Source organism: Macrotis lagotis, chromosome 8, assembly GCF_037893015.1.
Source record: "Macrotis lagotis isolate mMagLag1 chromosome 8, bilby.v1.9.chrom.fasta, whole genome shotgun sequence".
Classification (NCBI taxonomy): domain Eukaryota; kingdom Metazoa; phylum Chordata; class Mammalia; order Peramelemorphia; family Peramelidae; genus Macrotis; species Macrotis lagotis.
This window is the reverse complement of record NC_133665.1, coordinates 27264744-27289565: the sequence shown is the minus strand read 5'-3', so window position 1 is coordinate 27289565 and position 24822 is coordinate 27264744. Positions and strand designations below refer to the sequence as shown.

At 39.5% G+C, this 24822-nt stretch overlaps 1 protein-coding gene across 3 annotated transcripts in view; it reads left to right on the top strand.

The window, feature by feature from the left end:
• Positions 1-24822, top strand: part of DNAI1 (dynein axonemal intermediate chain 1) — a 258163-nt gene that overhangs the window by 173683 nt on the left and 59658 nt on the right. For all 3 annotated transcript variants that reach the window (XM_074196569.1, XM_074196568.1, XM_074196570.1), the window contains exon 13: positions 9985-10232. In XM_074196569.1, the coding sequence (XP_074052670.1) occupies positions 9985-10232 (248 nt within the window). The remainder of the gene's footprint in view (positions 1-9984; positions 10233-24822) is intronic.

Below are 24822 nucleotides of genomic sequence, written 5' to 3'. Positions count from 1 at the left end.
TTTTCAAAGTGTCCAATCAATGGTCTTGGCCCTCCAGGGCCCAAACCTTGCAATGCCAGGCTTCTGTCAAGGGAGACTTCAAATTGCTTTGGGCCCAAGGGGAGAAGTGAAAGATACTTTTATGCAGGGCCTGGTGCAGTCTCTGGGCTGCTTAAGTAGAACTAAACCTTGGCTCTAAATTAACCATCCAGTCTCCTATAGGAAGCCCTCTCTGTGTCAACCTGACCTGTCTTTGCCCTTTCCTTTCTCTCCTTCCCCTAAGGTCTCACACGGTCTTCTACCTACCTACTTCCTTTTAAAATTCACTTTTTTTTTTCGTTTCCATAGTATACATTGATCTAAGTTGAATGTGATGAGAGAGAAATCATATCCTTAAGGAAGAAAAATAAATTGGTCTTTGTTCAAACTCTACAATTCTTTCTCTGGATACAGATGATATTCTCCATCGCAGACAGCCCAAGTGATTGTTGCACTGCTGGAATGAGCAAGTCCGTCAAGGTTGATCGTTGCCCCCATGTTGCTGTTATGTACAGTGTTCCTCTGGTTCTGCTCATCTCACTCAGCATCAGTTCATGCAAATCCTTCCAGGCTTCCCTGAATTTCCATCCCCCACCCCCCCACCCTCCGGTTTCTAATAGAACAATAGTGTTCCCATATACCACAGTTTGTTAAGCCATTCCCCATTCACTTAATTTCCAGTTCTTTGCTACTACAAACAGGGCTGCTATGAACATTTTTGTACAAGTGATGTCAAAATTCACTTTTTAAGAGAATCCACAAGACTCATTTACCCATGGATAGAAATGTCTTTATTGTTCTTCCCCAGGAGATTTGCATTTCTACAGAAGGCAGTTTCTTCAAGAACAAAGGTCTAATGACAGAAATCTAGGCCATTGGGGAGAAATCTGGGGACATAGTGCCTTCTTAGCACATTTGCCATCACAACATATAGTAGCTGCCTCCTTATGTGGTTCGACCCTGTCCTTTGGAATATGGGATTCATCTCGGGCAATCAACAAATATTTAAGTGCCTATATAAACTAGGCACTGCAGCCTATACCTATCACATAGCAAATGGACCCGATCTCAAGATAGAGATCATGGTTATTGCCATCATGAACTCCATTATTAATCCAGGATGGGAACCTCAGTTGAGAGTCTACATCACATCTGGCCACTCTAGCCTTAGGGGAAAGATTTCAAGATCACTTCCACCTACCACCACTTTCATCCAATAATATTTCCCAGGGAGAACAAGATTCATACATCACCTCCTCTAGACAATCACCATCCATACTGATCATTCCTTTTCCTGATTTGCCATATGTTTTCTTTAACCAAAATATAAGCTCCCCAAGGGAAGGGTTATGGCTCCTTCCCCAATTTCTCCCCCATCACATAATATAGCAAAGGACTGGAACCACTGAAGGCATTCATGGCCTCAAATTTAGAAATATTTCTCTTACAAATGGTACACAAGCACAGCATAACCCCTGTTCCTCCTCTTGCTACATGGAGTGTCCAATGCTACTGCTGCTGCAGCCTCAATTCAATTCAAGGAGTGTTTACTATGTATGGGACAATGCTCATGCTCCTAGGAGATAGAACTGGTGAACTCTTGTGGAATATCTGAAAAGCTGACCAGGACAACCTTTCAAATGCATTTTTTTTTGCAAGGCAATGGGGTTAAGTGGCTTGCCCAAGGCCACACAGCTAGGTAATTATTAAGTGTCTGAGGTAGCATTTGAACTCAGGTCCGCCTGACTCCAGGGACGGTGCTCTATCCACTGTGCCACCTAGCCGCCCCCTGCTCCTAGGAGATAACAAAAGTGAATAATACATTCTCATTGTCTTCAAATACTGAGTGCTGGGGAAGAATGAGGAAGGAGAAGAGAAGAGCATAGACTCATCAATATAGCACAAAGAAGTATGTATCAAATTAGAGTTACAAAGTAGATTCCAGGGGAGCACATAGGAGAGAGAAATATGACTTCTGCCTAGAGAGACCTGGGAAGACATCAGTTAAAAGATGACATTTGAACCACTATGAAAAAACAAAACCTTGGACTTAAGAGGACATTTATGTTCAGAATTGGAGAAGGTGAAGAAAGTATAAAACAGGAACAATTAAAAGTATCTGACTCCATGGATAGGAATGGAAACTGGAAAGAGAGGAAGATATACTGGCTTGCTTTTGTTTTGTCCACCCCACTCACAGAATTGTCGATTTATTTATATATAATACTAATTATATGCATATATATACTTCCTGAAGTTCCAGCAACTAGAAGGAAGTTTGGGACAATAAGATTTTTCTCTTTGAAAAATAGAAGTAACTCTAGTAAGGTTAGGTCTAATTAGTCGGTCCTTCCCACACTAGTGTGAATCTGTTCCATCATATTGCCTTCTTTCTAATAGATTAGTGAGACAAAGGACTCAAGGAAATGGGAAGTTTGATAGGATGACAGAAGTCATAAGTAATTTATTTTTCCGTTTTAAAGGGAAGGCTGATGTGAGCAAGAAGTTATGAGACCACATAAAGGCACTGGGTACCTGAGGGGAAAGGTACTAGGAAGTAGGAGAAAATAGTGGACAGAAAAGGAGGTAATAAAGAAATGAGTCAACTGTTTAATTTTTTAAATGTAATTCTGCCTCCAAGAAAGGTGGTCTTCACACACACACACACACACACACACACACACACATACAAACACATATGTACTTTGATACATAAATCAGGTTACTGTCATCGGGCCATAGACAGCAATGCTAGAACCTGGGACAAGCAGACAACACCTTATTTCACAAATTCTTTCAGAAGAAAAGATCCCTGGGTGAGGGAATAAAGGCAGTTTTATTACAGATATAGGGGTATAAGGACAGCATGGGACTGTGAGGCCTGGGAGGACTACCATCTGGATGTGAAGAGATGGAAGCATTGTCAAAGCACCATTCTCCCCATTCTAGTTGTAGCTTTGAATGTAATTGATACCATAATTGAGCTACATAATGGGTTAAATGGACCTTTCTGAGATAACTTGGAAATTTAAGCATCATTTATAACATTGTTTCTATGGGAAAATACATTCTAGGTTCCAAGCAATGGATTTACAAATTAGCTTTTGGAATACAGCCTGTTTGTGAGTTGGGGGTGGCCTATACTGGTTGACTTGGCTTGGCTTGACTTGACTTGACTTGACTTGACTCTACTCTACTGTTGCTGCCAAGAGGTATAATTCACAGAGGCCTCCCTTTTCTGATTGTACATATTTGATGCCAGGCATTAGGTCATATAAAATCAGCAATGCCCCCAAATTGGACCGTGCTACTAAATATACAAGACTGGAGGAGGGAGAGATTGGGACAAATCACCAACAGACACAGAACTAGAATTTTTTCAGAGATTTACTAAGAGTCTTTGGCTTTCCATCAGTCTTAATATACACCTACACACATCAAGTACAGACCCACAAAGACACCCAGATGCATGTGTGTGCGCATGAGTGTGCACACACATAGTCATCTACTCTTGCATTCATACATTTGTAGTCCGTTCAGAGTTACCAGATGGATGGCCTCACATAGGGGAAAGCCAAACCCTTCTGCTCTACAGAGAAACAGGATAATTGCAAAGCACACAGCAGCTTCTGTTATAATTATGGTAGATTCCTTCAAGAACTTTATTTCCAGGAATCCTTTGCTCTACACACACACACACACACACACACACACACACATGCACAGCAGCTAGGTGGTACAATGAGTGAATCTGATGTCAGGAAGATCTGATTTCAAATTCCATCTCAGATATTTATTATCAGTATGACCCTGGGAAATTCATTTAAACTGTTTGTCTCGGTTTCCTCATCTGTAAAATGGAAACCAGGGTTGTTGTAAGGCCCAAATAAGTTATTATTTATAGTGTTTTGCTATATAAAGGCTACCCATTATTATTTTTAAGTGTCCTGACTAATTTTACTCTAATTTTCCAAGTTTTCTCTTAGAGATGCTCTCCTAACTCACCAGCAATCAATCCCCTCTGAAGTTTTTGTTCTTTCTGCCATTTCCAGTTTTCATTTGGTCTCAGACTAGCCTAGACAGATTAAATCTTTTTCTTTAGTTATCTCAGATCTTCTTTTGTCCCAAACTGCAAAGGGTAGGCGTCTCCCTGTTTGTGAAGTTTTCCACCTTTATTTCTTGGCCCTTGGTGATTTTCATGGATAACTTTCTCTCCATATTCATATGAACCAAGTATTCTGTTTCACTTCAGCAAAAATTTAATAGAGTTTTAGTCTCCTTCTGTAGTTACTTGTTTGCTTCATTAAGATTACAAGCTAGTCTTGTACTGCTGCTTACTACCTGTATGACCTTGGGTAAGTCTCTTAATTTCTTTGCAAAGACCTCATTATCCTCACCTCTAATATAAGGACCTTCGATAGGTAATTTATATCATTTTGTGATCATATGATCCTTCTTCAACTACATAAAGAAATTCCTTATTAATTCATTAATGTGACAATGATTTTTAATTCACTATTATAATTATGAGTAATTATTATACTTGTCTGAATATAATTTACACTTCTTCAAAGAGATCTCTTTGAAAGAGAAAAACACGTGTGTATACACACACAAATCCAATTACAGGACACCCTCGGGTTTTATATAAACCAGATTTTTGCCTAGTGGGGTAGCACCTCTGAGGTGGAATATAGCCAATACTTTGACCAATATGACTACAGCAGTTATTAATCTATGACCTACCACAGTCACTTAAAAAGAGGATCTGGTTTCATACAGGGGATATTCATACTTTGCATTTCCAAAAAGTATTTTGGAAATCTTTGGGATACTTTAAAGTCTCCAATTCCTTGACTTTCTAAGTCCAAAGAATATTCTCTCAGCCAGACACTGAGGCTATCAGGAATCCTATCTGAACTTATTAACTAATTCCTGGGATAAGAACCACATGCCAGAGCTCTGCCTTCATGCATTTAAGAATATGCCATTGACCTCCAACTCATATTTAGAAGATGACCTTCAAAAGTCAAATTCATCCCTTCCCTAGCAAGATGGAGTTATCTCTGCGGAGTCTTCCAAGAGCTTCACTCATTAGTAAAGAACTGTGGAAGCATCTGGCTTGTTGATCCACTTGAAGTCTGTTAGTCATCTCCAGTTCAATTGACTCCAGTTTCAGTACCTTGCTTCAGAATGCCCTTTGCTGCTGGCCACCATGTTGACTTACTCCAAATCCTAGTTTCTTTATTTTTCCCAAACCTGTGCAATTCCTGGGTTGAAGTTTGCTTGAAAATACTTGTTACATTTGTTGGGCTACCAGTCTTGTGATACCCCATGCCATCCCACCCCAACCCTGCTGCCTGCTGGTTGTTAGCAGCACTGCAGCGCCATCTGCTGGCTGAACTTTGCCCTAGTTGGAGAGCTTCTTAGACTTGAAAGACAGTAATCCTGGATTTAAAAAAAAAAATGCAAGATTTGAGACTTCCAGTAATCAGAATGCCCCCTGTCAACTCCCATGTCTCTATTTTTCTTCTACTCCCCAATACTTCTCTCGCTCCCTTTTTCTTTCTCCATTACCCTGATGGGTTCTATCCCTGGCATTGGAATACTTTCCTTGTTAAAAGGGAGATTAACAAGTATTAAAGATGGATTCTCATCAAATGCTTTCACAGTACAGTTACCAGAAGAATTAAAATATATATTTTGCCCTTTGACTCAGAGATTCCAGTATAAAGATTATGTCTCAAGGAGGTCAATAATGAAAAGAAAATCTTTGTCCCTGTGACATATTTTATAAGTCAATTAAAAATTAGAAATAATTAGAATTAGAAATAAAGTGGATCCTAACCAACTGGAGAATGCTTATATATAATGTGGATGTCATGGAATATCACAGTGATGTAAGAAATGGCAAATATAATAAATATAGTGAAGAATGAAAAGATTTCGCCAATCTGATGCAAAGTAAAGTAAACAAAACTGAGAAAACATTTATGCAATGACTACACCATTGTTGATGAAATGACTAAACTAATTAATGCTATAAAATTACAAAGGTCAAGCATGACTCCAAGAAAAGACATGAAAATATTCTTTGATAAAGGTATGAGAGGACCCCTTGGTAGAGTTAGGAAGTCCATGGATATGGTACATCATCTATGTTTTCAGACTTTTTTGTATGGATCAATTTTTACTGATTTTCTCTTTTGACTTTTTGCAATACAGTTGGGTAAGTGACTTGCCCAAGGCCACATAGCTAGGTAATTATTAAGTGTCCAAGATCACATTTGAACTCAGACCCTCCTAACTCCAGAGCCAGTGCTCTATCCACTGTGCTACCTAGCTGCCCCCTTACTTTTCTTTAAAAAATATTGCTATTGGGATGGCTTTCTGGGAGGGAGGAAAGAAAAGGATTCTGGAATAACTTCAATGATGTAAAAATTAAGGTGATGTAAAAAATATCAATCAGATTTATTTTTAAAAAAGAAAGTATTTCAAAGGAGAACTTTGGAGTGAAATATTGGTAGCTCTCTGAATCATTTTCATTTTGTGTCAGAAGAAAATTGTAGATTTTTTTATTCCAAGAGTATCTTAACAATTCAACTTTTGTGAGGGGAGGTTACTTTATATTACAGTCAATTCTACCTCTTATCTGTTCTTCCCTCTCTGTTTCTACATCTGCTACCTTTGTTCAGGTACTCTATAACATTTACCTGTACTATTGCAATAATATCTAAACTGATCTTGCCCACTGCATAGTGATTTCTTTTTCAACCTGTTCTATACACTGCTGCCAGATTAATATTCTTTTTTATTTTTTTAAACTTTTGAGTTTCAAATTCTATCCCTCTCTCTCTTCCCTTCCCCTTCCTCCATGAGACAGCAAGAAATCAGATATAGCTTATACATGTGTAATTATGTAAAATATTTCCATATTAGTCATTTTGTACAAGAAGACAAATAAAAAAAATTAAAGAATGTGAAAATTGTATGATTTAGTTTGTATTCAATCAATATAGGTTCTTTCTCTGGAGGTAGATAATATGTTTCATCATTACTCCTTTGGGATTGTCTTAGATCATTATATTACTGAGAATAGCTAAGTCATTCACAGTTCTTCATCAAACAATTTTGCTGTTACTTGTATACAGTGTTCTCCTGGTTCTCTTTATTTCATTAGTTCATGTAGTCTTTCCAGAAATTATACTGCTAGTCATTTCTTATAGCACAATGATATTCCATTACAATCATTACCATAGCTTGGTTAGCCATTCCCCCAATTGATGAGCATCCCTTTGATTTCTAAATCTTAGCCACTAAAAAAAAGAACTGCTATAAATAATTTTTTGAGATGCCTTTGGGAAACAGACCAAGCAATGGTATTGCTGAATCAAAGGGTATACGTAATATAGCCTTTAGGCATAATTCTAAATTACTCTTCAGAATGGTTGGATCAGTTCACAACTCCTGCAAAAGTACATTAGTGTCCCAGTTTTTGCACATCTCCTCCAACATTTATCATTTTCCTTTTGTTAATTTTGGTCAATCTGTAGATGCGAGGTGGTACCTCAGAGTTATTTTAATTTGCCTTTCTTTGATCAGTAGTTATTTAGAGGATTTTTTCATGACTCTGGTTTCTTTGTCTGAAAATAGCTTATTCTTATCCTTTGATCATTTATCAATTGGGGAATGACTTTGTATAAATTTGACTCAGTTCCCTATATATTTATCAGAGATACATACTGCAAAAAATTCTTCCCAGTTTTCTGCTTTCTTTCTAATTTTGTTTACATTGGTACTGTTTATGCAAAAACTTTTAAATTTTATATCATTAAAATTAACTATTTTGGATTTTGTAATGCTTTCTATACCAGGATTAATTTCTCAAAGCAGAGTTTTGATTATAACATCTCTCAATTTAAGAGAAATAAACCTTCAATCGATCCCATTACCACTGAATAAAATCCAAACTATGTAATTAGTTATTGAAGGTCATCTGTGATCTGCCTCCTACCTACATTTTTAGCTATATTTCCACTACTTTTCTTTGTTTGATTTTTGTTTTGTTTTGTTTTTTTAGGTTTTTGCAAGGCAAATGGGGTTAAGTGGCTTGCCCAAGGCCACACAGCTAGGGAATTATTAAGTGTCTGAGACCGGATTTGAACCCAGGTACTCCTGACTCCAAGGCCGGTGCTTTTATCCACTACGCCACCTAGCCGCCCCTCCATTGCTTTTCTTAATGCTTCAAATGCTACAAATCTTCAAAAGTCATACTCATTCTGGTCCTAAGCCTTACTTCCTAAAAGCATTAGCATATACTTTGCCGCCCATCTCCTAACAACAACATACATGCATACATACATATATACACACTTTCTTCAAGCCCAATGTTATATCTCTAATAGTCCCTGGAATAATAGTTTTGATATGATTTAGCTGAAGTCAAGTTGAACTTCTCATTGTTCCCAAACATATGTTTTGCTGTTTCTATGTTGTTGTTTTTTATTTGTGTGTCCTCTGCCTGGAATGCCCACCCCACCATATATAAAAATAATAATAGGTAATAACATTAATTACATACTTACAAGGTGCCTTACAAATATTATCCCATTATCACAAAAATCCTTGGAAGTAGGTACTATTATTATTATCCTCATTTTACAGATGAGAAAACTGAGGCAAACAAAGATTATCTGTCCAAGGTCACATAGTAAGTGTGCAAGGCTATATTTGAATTTGAATCTATCCTGATTCTAGATGTTCTATCTACTACATCACTTCACTATCAAATTCATATTCACCCACCTAATCCTACCCATTATTAAAGATATAGCCCAAATTTACCCCCTCAGTGAAATCTTCTCTGGTTCTAGCTCCATCCTTCCTCCCACTCCCTACCCTCAACAGATGTGATTATTCCTGCTTCAGTTCTCCTGAAGCACAGTGTCCCTCTCTTGTATCACTTATTACATTCTGCTTTGTGTTGTAGTTATTTGTATACATGTCCATTCCCCTCAACTAGATTAGAAACTCTCTAAAATTGGGCGGGTGCCACATTTGTCTTCTGAGGACAAAAAGACGACTTGAGTTAAGATTTTCTGCTTTTGATTCTAAGCTGGCCCAGACTTTGTGGCTCTCCTTAGCTGGGTATATCTTTAGAGCACTAAGGACTTATAAGAAGAGGAAACACAATTACAGACCAAGTCTTTGTCTGAAAGAAATATATTCTCTAATTTTTTTAAAGATAATAGTAAATGTACTAAAGAAGTGAAAAATGGGAATGAATATTACTGTCTCAAAATTAATTTAAAATCACAGGCTCCTGGGCTTACAGGGTCAGTAGGTCAGTGCTAATCTATAGATGTATAAATCATACAATCTGCTCTCATTTAAAAAAAAAAAAGGAAAATATAACCACCTACACACATGCACACAGAGGTACCACCACAATTTCTCCAAACTCAGAATTCTGTCTGGTGATTTCAGTGTAGTGGCTTATTTCAAATATATGCTTAATGTCTCCTTGCCAATAACCCTCCCTACATAAGCAGATCTCATAGGTAGAAGTTGTTGGTGTTATTGATTTTAATATTTCAGTATTGTCCAACTCTTTGTGATCACATTTTGGGGTTTTTTGGCAAAGAAGCAGAAGTGGTTTGCCATTTCCTTCTCTGGTTCATTTTAGGGTTAAGTGACTTGTTGACTTAACAGGGTTATTTAGCTATTGTTAACTTCTCAGAGCATTTTCATTTCTAATATCTTATTTAAGCCCTATGAAATAGGCAGGGTAAGCACATTTCCTTTTGATAGCTGGCCTAGGGAAAGGTCAAATGATATGCTCAAGGACACACCTGGAAGGTTGGCAAAAGCAAGAATAGACTTCAGGACTCCTGTCAGCCAGGGCTCTCTGTGCCTATAGTAACTTACTACTTCTATCAGTTCATAAATCCTAATTTCTTTACCCAGATGATTTCATGAAGCAAAACCGGGGCATGCTGCTCTTATACACCCTAAAGAACCCCAGCTTCCCAGAGTATATCTTTAGCAGTGAGTGTGGTATCATGTGCTTGGACATGCATGTGGAGCATCCCTACCTGGTGGCCGTGGGCTATTATGATGGCAATGTAGCTATCTACAATCTGAAGAAGCCCCAGACACAACCATCCTACAAGAGCTCCGCCAAATTAGGAAAGCATTCAGAACCTGTGTGGCAGGTGAGTATTCAGAGAGGTAAGTGGAAAGACAGCTGGAGAGAGCATCACTTAGGGAGGGGGTCCAGTGAGGACCTGAAAAACATGCCAACTTGAACTTGGGAAAGACTTGGTGTACCTGGGGTCAGCTCCTGTCTTTGGAGCTTGCTCCTCACTTATAGGTAAACCATTAAGAGCCTAAAGGGAATTATCTGGAAAACATCTGGATCATAATGGCAGCTCAGCTGCTGACCATGCTGATAAAATTCATTGCAAAACACTCCTCCCTCTCCATTTGGTTTTAATGACTTCTCTCCAGAGGAACCAGACAATTTCCTCATTCTACAATGTGACCTAATGACCTCAGCATCCTTGAATTTTCTCTTGATTTCCTTGGAGCAAAGTCAGGAGGTTTCTACAGGACCCTAATGGAGTGACCCCTAAGTTCTGTCCATAGACTCAAACCCAGTCAGTGTCTTGTTAACTAGTTTTGTTTTGCTTTGGCCTGGGCTGTTAAGTCAGGAATGACAGGTAGACAAGCAAGTTCATTCATGGCTCCCTCGTGGTCTTGGATAAGGGTAGTATTCATTATACCTACCTTCTGGGATAATCCCTTAATTTACTTATCCTCATACTTGGGAGTTGGATTCCCAGAGGATAACTGCCACTTTGGATGCAAGGGTATCCTCTTATGGCTATGACAAAACTATAACTATAACAAAACTATGAACTTCACCAATATGCATCAAGCCACTAAATACAATTAGCTCCTAGCAAAATGAGTTATCAAGATGGGGGAGGGGAATACTACAAAACAACCCTTCAAAATTAGAAGTGACTCTTCTGTATGTGTATTCAGTATTTATGGGAAAAAGTAAGATCAAATGGAGAATTTAATGGTACTGAGCTACATATGAAGAACACACATGTAGGAAAGGCAGCTCTCAAACTCCTGGTTCAGCAGAACCTAGAATCTTTTCTTTCTGTATAGAATCCTTCTACTGTTCCCATTGGATGTGATATCTTGGCTATTTGAGTTGCTCATATGGATTCCCAGGAGGTGCTCCACACCACAATTCAACTCACAGTTTTCAGGGCTAGCTTAAGTCCATATCCAGCTCTCTTCTCTGCTGCCAGGAGTCCTAGGTTACTCCTTCCCTCAAGTGATTGCCTTCTTATATCTGTGTTTTTCAGAAGTGTGTCTCCTCCTTTAAATGCTCCTTGAACACAATAAACTATCATAAATTATCAAACAGCTAGATGGGTTGTATTCCTATGGACAAGTAACTACTAGACCTCATAGCTAGGGGAGGACAGGGAGTAAAGAAATCTCTTTTTTCACCAACTCTCCTTCCCCCTAGGTCTTATTCTATAAACTCATTCTGAATTGAAGCTCCCTGGAATAGTTCATGGCTTAGTTATTTAAAACACCCACAGGAGTAGCTAATTTGTTTGCTCAATTTCTTTTTTCCCCTTCTCTGCCATAATCAGAAAGGTGTTTGCACTTCATAAAGGTGTTAACACCTCATTACCTCATCTGTGTCACTATATTTTGTGACTTTATCAACTGAGTTGGGTCAAGGAAACCACATCTTTCCTCCTTTACACATATCTCATAGAGTAATATTTCATCATCTCATGGTCATCAAACTGAAAATAATTTAATATCTTATCATAACCCCTCATGCAAAACCTTTAGAGAAACATTAGTTAAATTAACCTTATCTAGTGACTTATTATAATACTTTCCAGTAGCAAATGCAGTTTTTCTTCATTTTGTCCAACCCTTGAGGTACTCCAGCTGGGTCTTTTCTTTCATGGGGCTGCCAGAGAAGCTGAAGACAGTGAATGTTTATTTTATGGGATAGTAGGAAGAAAGGGGTTTTTAAAACCTGGTCACTGGGGCAGGTAGGTGACACAATGGATAGAGCACTGGCCCAGGAGTCAGAAGGACCTGAGTTCAAATGTGACCTCAGATACATGCTACTTAATAGCTATTTGACCCTGGGAAAGTCACTTTAACCCCATTGCCTCAGAAAAAAAAAAAAATGAATCGTCCTTCAAAGGATTGTTCTCATTGGAGAAGAAATCATGGGAAATGGAATAGAAGGGAAGGCAAAGGAAGAAGAGGGAAGAAGGTAGACTGAGGGAGAAGGAAGAACACCTTAGAGAGAACAGTAAAATTGGAATCAGGATTTGGATTTGAATGTTGGCTTTGTGGTTTACTACTTGTGTCATTTTTTTAGGATTACTACTGAGGCTATTTTGATTTTTTGAGTCATTTGTATGTTTATATTAAGCTGCAAATTCCCCCTTAATAGTCCATGGTTTTGATAGTTCTCATAAAATGACCCCTTTAAATTTTGCTAACTTAATGGAGTTGAGCCTGTCAGATACTCCTTTAGCTGGGGCTTAGAGGACTGAATTCAGAGTCAGAGGGGTCCTGATTTAAATCCCAGATCTACCAACCTTGGCCAAATCCCCCACCTTTCTGGAACTCATTGCTTTATCTAGAAATGAAAGGCATGAACCAAGAGGTCTCTGCAGTTCTTTCTACTTCTATATCCTATAAGAATGCAATAAAAATCAACTATCAGTAAGTACCAGAGAAAAGAGTAGGACCCAGGACTCCTGACTTCTGGTCCAACTGTGAGCAAAGGACTTGGGAACCAGTGGACCTGTCAAAGCAGAGGTATAGCAATTATACTGCTATTTTTTTCCTCTTTTTGTGTGTTTCTTCAGGCAGCTTTGAACCAAGAGACAGATCAGGGAATGAGTCCAGGAATGACCTCTGTGGGTCTGAGAGAGATGAGGAAATTATCCAGGGGAATGACTTAAGCAGGAGAAAGTAAGAGTGCAGGTGTTTTAAGGAAGCTCAATTAACAAAAGTTAGGCTCTGGTCAATGCTTATCACCTACCTAGCCTTTTGACTAGTATGGAAGTAGCATGAACGGCCCCCTTTCCCATTCCCTAAAGGAATTTTTACTTTTCCAGTGTTCAGATTTTCCATCTCTTATCTAACATAAGCTATTTATATATGTATATGTATATTTTGTATGTATGTGTATCTATATATGTATATATATATAATCTATTTATATAGCATTTTAAGACTTACAAAAGGCAGGTAGGTGCTCTGGAGTCAGGAGGATCTGAGTTCAAATCTGGACTTAGACTCTTACTAGCTGAGTGACCCTAGGCAAGTCACTTAATCCTGTTTGCTACCTCAGTTTCTTCTTCTGTAAAATGATCTGGAGAAAGAAATGGCAAACCACTCCAGTATCCTTGTCAAGAAAAACCCAAATGTGATAATGAAGAGTCAGATACAACTCATCAACAAAGCATTAAGGATTACAAAGCACTTTTCTCACAACAACACAGATAGAAAGAAAAATGTAATTAATTTTATGAATGAGGAAATTACAACTCTACAAAATTCATTAACTTTCCCATAATCAGAAAACTATTACTCTACTGAGCAGAATTCAAACCCAGGTCTCCTGATTGAAGCAAGGTATCTTTTACCTAAGAGCAGCTTGGTGGTCCAGTGTATAGAGCACTGACCTTGGAGTCAGGAGTTCGAATCCAGTCTCAGAGACTTGCCACTTTCTAGCTGTGTGCCCTAGGGCAAGCCACTTAACCCTGATTGCCCTGCATCCAGGGCCATCTCCAGTTATCCTGATTCATATCTGGCCACTGGACCCAGATGACTCTGGAGAAGAAAGTGAGGTTGGTGACTTAGTACAGCACCCCTGTCACTCAAATTCGATTAATGTGCTTGTCACAGCATCACCTCCCCTGATGTCATGGTCTTCTTCGAGAATGAAGGACAAACATTATCTCTTACTTAGCATTGTAAACATCTGTCTTCTTGGGAGGAGGTTGTAAAGGCCCTACTCTCAGGTAGGCTCAATTTGGAAGAGGCTTCAGTTACAAAAGCAGTTCAATTCTGCCTTTACACATTTACTTGTTAACCCTTTTCTGTATGGTTACATACTCTAATTAGAGTTTCTACTTATTTAATGGTAATTCTTATTCATATTTAATAAATTATATGGCATAATGTCAGCTGTGTGGCCCTGGGCAAGGCTTTACCTCTTATTTCTCAGTTTACTCATATGTAAAATGGAAATACTAATAATAATAATAGTACCTGTCTCCCAAGGTTGCTATGAGACTAAAATGAAAGAATGTGTATAAAGCTCTTTGCAAAACTTAAAGCACTATAAAATATTAGTTATTATTATCTGCTTTTAAATGTTATACTTTCTAAAACATTTTCCTCACAGTAATTGTATGAGTTAGGTAGCAGAAGTAGTATTATTTCAATTTTACAGATGTAGGAACTGAGAAGTTAAGTGACTTGCCTAAGGTCACATAGCTAATGATTCAGGATTAGATCCCCAGGTCCTTCTGATCTTAAATATATACCTCTTTCCACTACATAAAGCATGTCCTGAGGAAAGTGACCAGGCCAGTGAAGGATAAAATGAGATAATATATATAAAATTCTTTGCAAACTTTAATGTGCCATATAAATGTTATATGCATTATTAGAGCTTTAAAAGGCATTTTCAAACTCTGTCCTATGAGACTGGATTAATAGAATTATAAATGTTTAGCCTGAAAAAGGAGACTTATGGGGAAGGATTTGGCTAGGGTAGGAATAGGAAAGACATGATCATCATCTTCAAATATCTGAAGGATTCTCCCATAGAATATGAATTAAACTTGCTAAACAAAAAGGAGGACTCTCTAATAATTAGAGCTACCACAATGTAAGGAGCTACCTTTGTGAATCAGGAGATGATTAAGCAGAGTTTGAAAAGCCCATCTGCCAGAAATGTTCTAGAAAGGATCTTGGTATTAATAATCAAGTAAATAAGTAAATAAACACTTATTAAGAACCTTCTGTTCGCCAGACACTGTATAAGCCCTGGGAGATACAAAAAGAGCAAAATACAGTCCCTGCCCTCATGGAGCTTACAATCTAATGGGTGAAACAACATGCAAATAAAGAAAGAAAAAGCAAGCTATAGAGAGGAAATAAGCAGCATAGGAAAGGCACAAGGATGAAGAGCAGTTGAGGAAGACTTTCTAGGAGGGATTTTACTTGGGACTTAAAGGAAGCCAGAGACATCAGGAAGGGACTTGCCAGTCTCTTGTGCCCCTTCCCACTCCTTCAGTCTATGCTCTATGACCCCACCTCTTCTATTGTCCTCAAAAGGAATGCTGAAAGAATCAAAAGCTCTCCCAAATCTGAGGTGGTTTGTTGAAGGAGAATGTTGTAATTCTTGCCATGTACTGCTGGGCTGGGGAGATGTTGCCCCAGAGACCTGTAGGACCCTTTCCAAGGTCCATCACAACAGCCCAGAGTTTCATCTTAGGCCTATAAGCGACAAGGGCATCTAACTGGTTTAAAATTTAGAACTGTCCCTTTGATATGGCAAGATTAGACCCAAGGTAGTGGTGGCTAATGATGAGCCTCCGCACAGCATCATCTCATTCTCCCCACTGAATCCTAAGGGACCTCCTGGAAGATCCGTAGAATTAATGAGCCTTCCTGCATGCTCTCTGCTCACTTATCCCACAGTGTGGACCATGGGCAGTCAGACAACAGTTATTCAGTCCTATACAAATTGAAAAGTAATGACCTGACTTCCAGCCTTCATTCATACCTTCTTTTCCCCCTCTCATCCTCATTTCCTCCTCCTCCTTCCCATGACCAGCTATCCTATGAAGTAAGGGGATGCAGAATCTTTTTTTTAGGTTTTTGCAAGGCAAATGGGGTTAAGTGGCTTGCCCAAGGCCACACAGCTAGGTAATTATTAAGTGTCTGAGACCAGATTTGAACCCAGGTACTCCTGACTCCAAGGCCAGTGCTTTATCCACTATGCCACCTAGCTGCCCCGGGGGATGCAGAATCTTAAAAGTCAAAGTTCCTGCTTCCAATCATGCCAAGAACAGACTGAAAGGATGGAACCTGATGTCCTATTGACCTTTTTGACCCTAGATTTCTCTCATGGTGGGTTTGCTTTGAGTCTACCCCCTGGAGCTTACCTTGGCTTCCTATTAGTTGAGAGCACTTCTGTTGGCTATTTCAGGCCCACCAAGCAGGATAGAAAGCTTGGGGCTTTGTTCTAAATCATTTCCAGTTTCTAACCTTTCAAAGATGCTAAGAAGGTGAAAACAAAAGGGATCCAAAGTATCTTCTTCCACCCCATTCAATCTAACTCCCTAAGACTGCACTTGGTTTTTTGGTATACTGATTGATACCTGTGCTGGGAAGGACCTCAAGGAAGACAGAGGAAAAATCAGGGTTTCTAACTTTGGAAGCTTCCGCAGTCTCAATAGAGGGGGAAAAAACCACAAGTGGAACTGTGTCTTGCCAGTTTCCAAAGAAGGGACTCAAACCAAGCACTGTTGGGGTTTGGAGGGAAGAGAAGATAGTCAGCTATTAACAATCAGCCTTCCTGAGGTTTGTGATACTTGATCCAGGACTTGAAGGATTTGTAGACCAAGGAGGAGGGTGAAAGGGAGAGAGAGCTTTCCTGGTTGGAGAATCATCCCTCTTTCCAAGCAGAGAGAGAGATGTATCTTCAGTTACATCAAAGGGTCAGAGAAGGACCTGAGAAGTTGACTCCCAGGTATCTCACAACCCTGGCCATTGAATTTACTTTTCAAAGTACTTTCATTATCTCACTTGATATTCAAAATAGCCTGGGAGGTAGGTAGGTACAGTAAATAGGACTGTATCCATATTATAGTTGGGGAAAGTGAGACTGGAAGAGAATTATTTCCCCTCTGGGCAAAGCAATGAACTCATTATCATTTGAAGTGTTCAAGGAATGACTCAGGTGGGCCTGCTGGGAATATTATAGTGATAATTCTTGCATGGGGTGGGAAGTTGAAATAGATAACTTCTAAGGTTCTTTTCAACTCTAATGTTCTTTGGCTGAAGAAAAATAATAATAGCTTGCTTTAAAATTTGCAAAGCTCTTTAAATATGTTATCTCATTTGATTCCACAACAACTTGGTGAGGTAGATTCTATTCTTATACCCATTTTATAGATGAGGAAATGCAGAATGAAAGCTATTATGTTTTTCCCAGGATCACAAAGCGAATTTACGTCAGAGCTGGAAATAGAACCTATTTCTCTTGACTCCCTCCTAACATTAGATTTCCTGACCATTTCATTAGATCCCACTGCCTCCAAATCAACTAAGAAGCTAGAACTCAGTCTATGATTTACAAAGTCATCGGCAAGTTCCCCAGAACCCCAGCCCAGGAACTACTTGCAGGGGTGATAGGTGAAAGATGCCATGAAGCAAATTTAGACTCGGTATCAGGAAAATCTTCCTTATTGCCTTACAACTAGAGCTATCCAAAAGTGGAGTGAGCAGCCTTTGGAGACAAGAGGATTCTCCCTTGTGAAGGTCTATGAGCAATTCTCTTGGGAATATAGGTTGGATTACATGTATGGCCACTGAGATCCCTTCCAACCCTGAGATTTGGCAATTCTGAGCTTCTTGCCACAAATTTGTGCACATTCTGGCTTGAGCTAAACACTCTGCCACCATGCAGTATGATCTAATGGACAGAAAGCTGTTAGGAAGAACCAAATTCAAGTCCTACCTCTGAGACATTCTCTCTCAGAGACATACCTCTCAGAGCTCTAGGTAACTCTTGAAAACTCAATTGCAGAAACAAGAAGGTGCCCACCTGCATCAGTAGAGGGAGTGACCAGTGAAATAAGAGGCCCAGTCTATATCCCCATCCCTGACTTGAGCCCCATGAGGTTTTCTTCCAGAAGAAAAGCTTGTTGAGAGGCCTGGGTCTGGCACAGCCACTGAACAAAGGTGCCCTTTTTAATGAGTGGAAACTGGAGCAAATTGCCTTTCAGCTATATTAAGCAATGCATCACTATTCCCCATCCCAACCCCAGCTATCAAGATAGAGAGCAAGGGGTCCAGACTACCACCAGGACCCCTGAGGTCATCTACTCCCCTCCCAGCCCCTGACCAGTAGCCTGGAGCTCCCAAAGATCCTAGAGGGAAATAAAGAGGCTCTGGATTGAATAGGCCCCAATGAAGAAAGATCCATACTGCATACTATTCCCAAACCTGTTGGCTCTGCCCCAGAAAGACAGGCAGGATGAACTGAGAACAGACAAGGCCTGTCATGGAGGATCTCAGGACTGGGCAGTTTGGGAGAAAGAACCAGTGTCGGCATCCCTAGGCAGTGACGGGGGTACAGCCTCAGAGCTGGAATGATGTTCCCAAGTCCAACCCTTTCCTTTCACAGTTGGGTCCCAAGTGACTATTCCAGGGTGATGGGGTTGAACCCGAAGGACTCTGACTGGGGTGCTGCAGTGTACTACACACTACTGCCAGAGTCAGTCACATCATAGCAAAAGAAGCCTGGTTGGAAAGGGCTGTGAACATCCATCATCCCTCCCTTGATTCCACAGTCTGTGCGTATCCCATTAGCTTCTTGTTTTCCAAATCTGGTAGAGAGCATCGAATGACAGATCACCAAGGAGGAGAAATCTGACATGGAGAAGACATAACAAGTTTACTTGGCTGTCCCCCAGGAGCCAGCCCAGGACGCTGGCTAGTCCAGGCTGGAAGTGCCTGAGAGATAAAGTTCCCTCTGGTTTTCCCAGGGAGACAGACTCTTACTGAAGGAGAAAGCTAACTGCATTGTGACCTTTAGAGACCAGTGCTGTCATAGCCTGGCTTTGGCACTACCATTATCCTGCCTCCTACCCATCTCTACTACATGCCCCCTCCCCTGCCCCCCCAGCCTCAATTCGTACATGTATCTGTGCCCCATTCTCCAGAACTGGCTTTATTTCACCTGGCTGTCAAATTAATAGTAGCTGATAATAGCATATGGAGTTCTTCCTTCCCCCCCCCCCCAAAAAAAGACCCAAGACCCCAGTTCAAGACTTCAGCAAACAGATATGAAGACAATGATTTCTAATGTCTAAGGAAACTAAGGGGAAACATATTTAAATGAGGGGGGGTACCTTTATAGCTATGGTCCCATCACACTGGACTCTTGGGAGGGAAGCCTTATATTCTTCTCAGGTTGCTCCAAGGAAGGAAATCACTGGCCAAAAGGTCCCATGTCACTTTACCAACAATTTAGATCTACAAAAGCAACTAGGTGGCATAGTAGATAGACCTTTGGTTTTGGAGTCTAGAAGACCAAAGCTCAAAACCTGCTTCACATTTACAAGCTATGTAATCTTGGTTATGTTCCTTCCATCAGTATTGGTTTCCCATCTGAAAAATAAGAATGATAATAATAAAATAATAATAATAATAATAACAATATCCCTACTTCAAAGGGATATTAATGAGGATAATTATGTTCCTTTGCAAACCTTAAAGTATTATATAAATATTATTTTATTGTTATTATCATGACATTGCCCAATTCCTATTGATTGCCTCTGGGCAAAAGTGGGCAATTCTGTTTTTCCATATTAACCTCTCTTACACGGCAATTTATAATCAGACACTAAAATGAAGTTAGAAAACATACTTAGTCTTTATTTAAAGTTTAGCTTTGGGTCTTGGTCTTGCCTTCTACACATATCAGCCTTATGAGTTATGTCTATAGAGAATCCTTGATTCCTCCCATTGGTGATGGTTCATTCAATATCACCTTTGCCATTCACTTTTAGTCACTCAGAGAGTTGTTTCTACTTCACAACTTAGGACATTTTCTCTCTCAAAACATGTCCCAAAGGCATAAACTGATTAGGATTCCCACTCACATGCTAAGATCCCTTGACAAGGAAGCAGACCATATCATTGCTAGAAGTATTTTTCTCTGAGTTTGGTATTTTATGTTCCCTATGGATTCATTCTCAGGACTGACTTGAACTCCTGGGATTCCTGAATCTAACTTTCTTTACTTGGCTATATATGAGTGAGCTTTTACTGACTCCCAAAATGCATAGTCTGTAGACCATTGATCTTTGCCTAAGGAGAACCAGAAGAGAAAGGGAGCTCTAGCACCCCACCATTATAGACCGTGGCCATTGTTATTATTATTATTATTATTATTATTATTATTATTATTTCATGCCAGAGTTGAAGGTCTGAGTTACCTCAAGGACCTAGCTCAGGCTTTTAGAGTCTGTCTCCTGCCCAGTTTTTGTTTGGAGAACTCCCTTGAGTCCTGTACCATTTCTAGGTCATTGTCCAAAAGAACTGAAAAATAAGGCTATCTTGGGCTATGATGGTATCAATAATTTGGTCTTAGGAACCCCTTGAAGCCTTCAACCCTACCTTTTTTTTTTTTTTTTTTTTTTTTTTTTGGTTTTTGCTAGGCAATAGGGTTAAGTAACTTGCCTAAGGTCACACAGCTAGGTAATTATTAAGAATTTGAATTCAGTCCTCATGACTCCAGGTCCAGTGCTCTATCTACTGCCCCACCTAGGCACCCCTCATCCTTACCTTTTGCTCCTTCACAGTCCCACTTTTCCTCTCCATAATATGCCCTGAACTTTTTTTGCTGCTCCTGTCCATCCTGTCAGGAAATTCCTTAATAAATCTCAGACACAAGACAGTTTTCCCCTTGCTTGAATAACCTTAATTAGAACCTGCCTACCATTTTGTCAAGTTACCATATCTCCTCTTTCACAACCAAAAATAGGGCCTTGTACCCCTGAGTCTGATTTAATATAGGAAGGTCCTGAGTTAATGGATTTCTCTCAATGCAGGTTGTCATCTTCCTACCTTCTTCTCAGTTTCCTTTTCTGTTTCATCATCAGTCCCCCTAATTATGAGTGTCCCTTCACCTCCTCCCCCAATCCCACCTGAGATTGTTCAGGGCCACTGTTCTTTTTTTCCCTTTCTACTATATCATTTGGTGAATTAGACTAATCCCACTAAGTTTAGTGATTATTTCTTTTAGATGGTTCTCAGATCTATACACCCAGCTCTAGTCTCTCTTCTGAGCTGCAGTTACCCATCTACATTTCAAACCTAATTTCTAAAGATATTTCAAACTTGATGGGTCACAGTCAAAACTAATTCTCTCTCCCTCTTTCTAAACTTATTTCTCTCTCTAAAGGAAATCACTCAGGTTCTGAACCTTAGCATTACCATCATCAGTTATCCCTCCTCCCTCAAAACCAATCAGTTGTCAATCTTGACATTTCCATCTCCATAACATTCCTACATCCATCCTCATCACCTTGCCCATGCAAACACCACTTTAGTTCAGGTTCAAATTAGCTGCTTGCCTGGAAAAGTGCAGTGGCATCCTAATTAATAATGTCTGTCTCAAGTCTGTTCTCTCTCTAGACTGCCTTCTACAAAGTTGCCAGAATGATTCTCCTAAAGAGAGAGATTCTGTCACTGTCCTGTTTGGTAAATTCCAATGACTCTAGGACCCAGGGTGATGGGGTCAATTATAATTATAGGATCAATTATAAATATAATTATTTAAATTATATAATATATTATATAAATTATATAAAAATATATGAAAATTACATAAATATATTATATCAATATAATTATAATTATAAGATCAATTATAAACTTCCTCTGTTTGGTTTTTTAAGCCCTTCACAACCTGGGCTCCCACCTACCCTTGCCTAATTATAGATCACTCCCCTTCCTGCACTCAAAGATTCAGGCAAAATTACTTTCTTGCTATTAGCTCACACACTGCTCTATCTCCTATATCTAAGTCTTTGCATTGGTTGTGTCCTGTGTCTGGAATATTTTATCTCCTTACTCTGCTTCTTCGAGTTCTTTATTTGCTTCAAAACTCAGGTCAAATATCACCTTCTACATGAAGCATTTCCTAAACCCCAACTGATAGTCCCTTCCAAATTAACTTATATTTGTCTTGTACATATTATATTTTGTACATACTTATTTTTCTATCTGTTGTCTCCCCTTTTAGAATATAACCTCCTTTAAGGTTGAGGATATATTGAGGATATCATTTTGTCCTTGCATCCCCCATACCTTTCACTTGATTGATCTGTTCACTGATAAATTCATTCATGTTTAGATATTAAGGATTGCATGATTTTTTTCCCTTCCCAGAATTTCAGTAGGATTTACAGCCTAAAAGCAGACAGAAAAGGATAGTGCATAACCCAAAAGAATGAAGATCTAATGGTGGGCTTTCAGGCACTTTCTCAGACTGAGCTGACTCAGAGTTCCTTACTTCATACCATATATAAGTGGCCACCTTCCTGTAGAGTCAGGACCTGAATTATCTGTCTAAATCACACCATGAGACATGAGAAATCTACTTTTGGTATTCTTAGAGGCAAAGTAATGTGATATAGATATTGACCAAATTTTCCCCTACCTATACCAAGAGAAAAGGGGGTTCCCTCTACTCTCAGCTCCCATCAATTCTGACCCAAGTGGTTACTTTCCCCCTTCCAGGTGTCTTCCTTTAGACACTCATCTTCTTTCTCTAGGATGAGTGAGGGTGGGACCCAAGACTAACTGAGCAGAGGCAAGAAACTTTCCCAGACTCCATGTGGTTAATAGGTTCAGAATCTGAGAGGATAAGACTTGATGGGAGTGTGATGCAAGGACCCCAAACTGTGTCTTCACTCTCTCCTTGGCATGCTCCTCCTTCAGGCAGACGTCTGGCACCTATTTCTAAGGATGTTGGATTGACTCTGGATGGACTCTGGATGAACTCTGGAACAACATTTTCCTCATGCTCTATAGTGGTTCCAGGCATGGTCCTGAGTCCTCATTGCCACTTAGCCATGAAATCTTCACTCCCACATTAAGAATGCTTCTTGGAACACCCACATTAATGCCACTTTTCAGGATGATCATTTGACTCAAGAATCTTTTACACTTGAACCATATTTTGAACTTGTTCTTTAAACAGAGAACAGAGACAGGGAGTTATTGGAGAAAGACCAGAGGAAAGAGAACATAAGGACTACACCTGGAGATTGGAGTCAGGTCCCTGAGAAGGAAGAAGAAACCTGCATATTCGTGCAGGGCCCTTTGTCCTTAACTTCTTGGGAGGTTATAGTAATGTCGAAGGAGTGAAGCAGCTGTTGGCAGAGGAGCCTCCAGGGTAACTCCTGGGCCAAGGCTCCTAGAGGGAAGAGGAAAAGATCTTGGACAATGCTGCATTCCTGGACCATTCAGAAGTGTTCCAGAACAAAGCAAAAAACACACAATATGGAGAAACAAACTTGTGGACCATACAAGTCTCTATCAACCCTGAATTCTCTTTAGGGGAGCCCTAATCAAGTCAAGAAGACTATGTAGTTCCCTAAAAAGCTTGAAGGAAATGTTGCTTGTTTCTCTAGCAATACCCTTTGTAGTGGCCCAGACATTGTATTATTATGATCTAGAGTTGACTAGATAGATCCCAAGAAGGAGGTGCTCACCAGAGGGAAAGACGTTGATTCTCAAGACCCAAAGGACTTTTTTCTTTGTGGAAGGAAGTCTCAATCATAGGATAATTTTGTGAATCTGAAGGACTACATAGATATCTATGGAAAGTTGAAGCCCACTAGAAAGAGAAGGAAAGTTATCTTGACAAAGTATAGACCCTGTGACTGCTTCAAGTTTTAATGTATTTTTGTCAAGGTATATGACAACCTGGTCTTGGGTTTCATTTATTGTTAGACTATGTGTTTTTATGAGAACTAAGGGACTATTTTCTTTTTTTAAAAAAATACATGGAAAATGAGCTATATTTATTGCTGTTCCTAGAAGAGATTCTGGGTGGGAATAGAAACCTCCCCCACCAAAGACAGAGAAATATAGAGACAAAGAGAAACAGAGACAGAAAGATTCTCCCAGTATTGAAGCTGCTTTGGATAAAACCAGAGCTTCAGTTCAATATCACAGGCTACAGCAAATTTAGATGTGAAAGGCCAGGACTCCAGCAGTTTCAATTTCCTCCTAAACTCTCAATTTCTAATTCTGGTGGCCGCTACCCCATTTATAGCAAGGCTTTGAAGTCTTAGTCCAGACATTTTAGATTTCAGGAAAGTGCTTTTAACGAAGAGAAAGAGACCCTCTTCTTCCTCTTTAAATTGTGAAGGATAAAAATGAAATACAACTCTGTTAAAAAGAACTCACCATAACAACTACAATTATTCATTTCTGTACTGCAGTAGACAACACAAGATCCAAGCCCTTCCTCACTAATGATTTTTTTACTACTGCTTAATCTAACCCTGGTTTCCCCTTCAAGATTAAGCAAGTTCTTCCAGATTCATTCTGAGCTTTTTTAAATCAGGAATTATTCCTTGGGGTTAGAGCCTTGTCCATGGCTCTGGTACTTTTGGCCCATTTCTAATAGGAAACCTTTGCCAAGAGCTTCCTTCCAGCCTTTGATCTTCCTTTCTCACAACCATACATCTATTCATTCTGCTTAAGCCATTTAAACTAAGAGAGAGAGAGAGAGAGAGAGAGAGAGAGCGAGCAATGGCTTTATTTGGCCTTCCAGCATTGGAACCTGGTCCCAGCCCTGTGCTCTGTGATTCCTTTTGCTGCCACCTCATAACAAAGAAAATAAAGAAGTCACATAACATTGTGATCCAATAATTTCAAGAGCCTCTCCTGCCTGGACTTAGTGCTTCT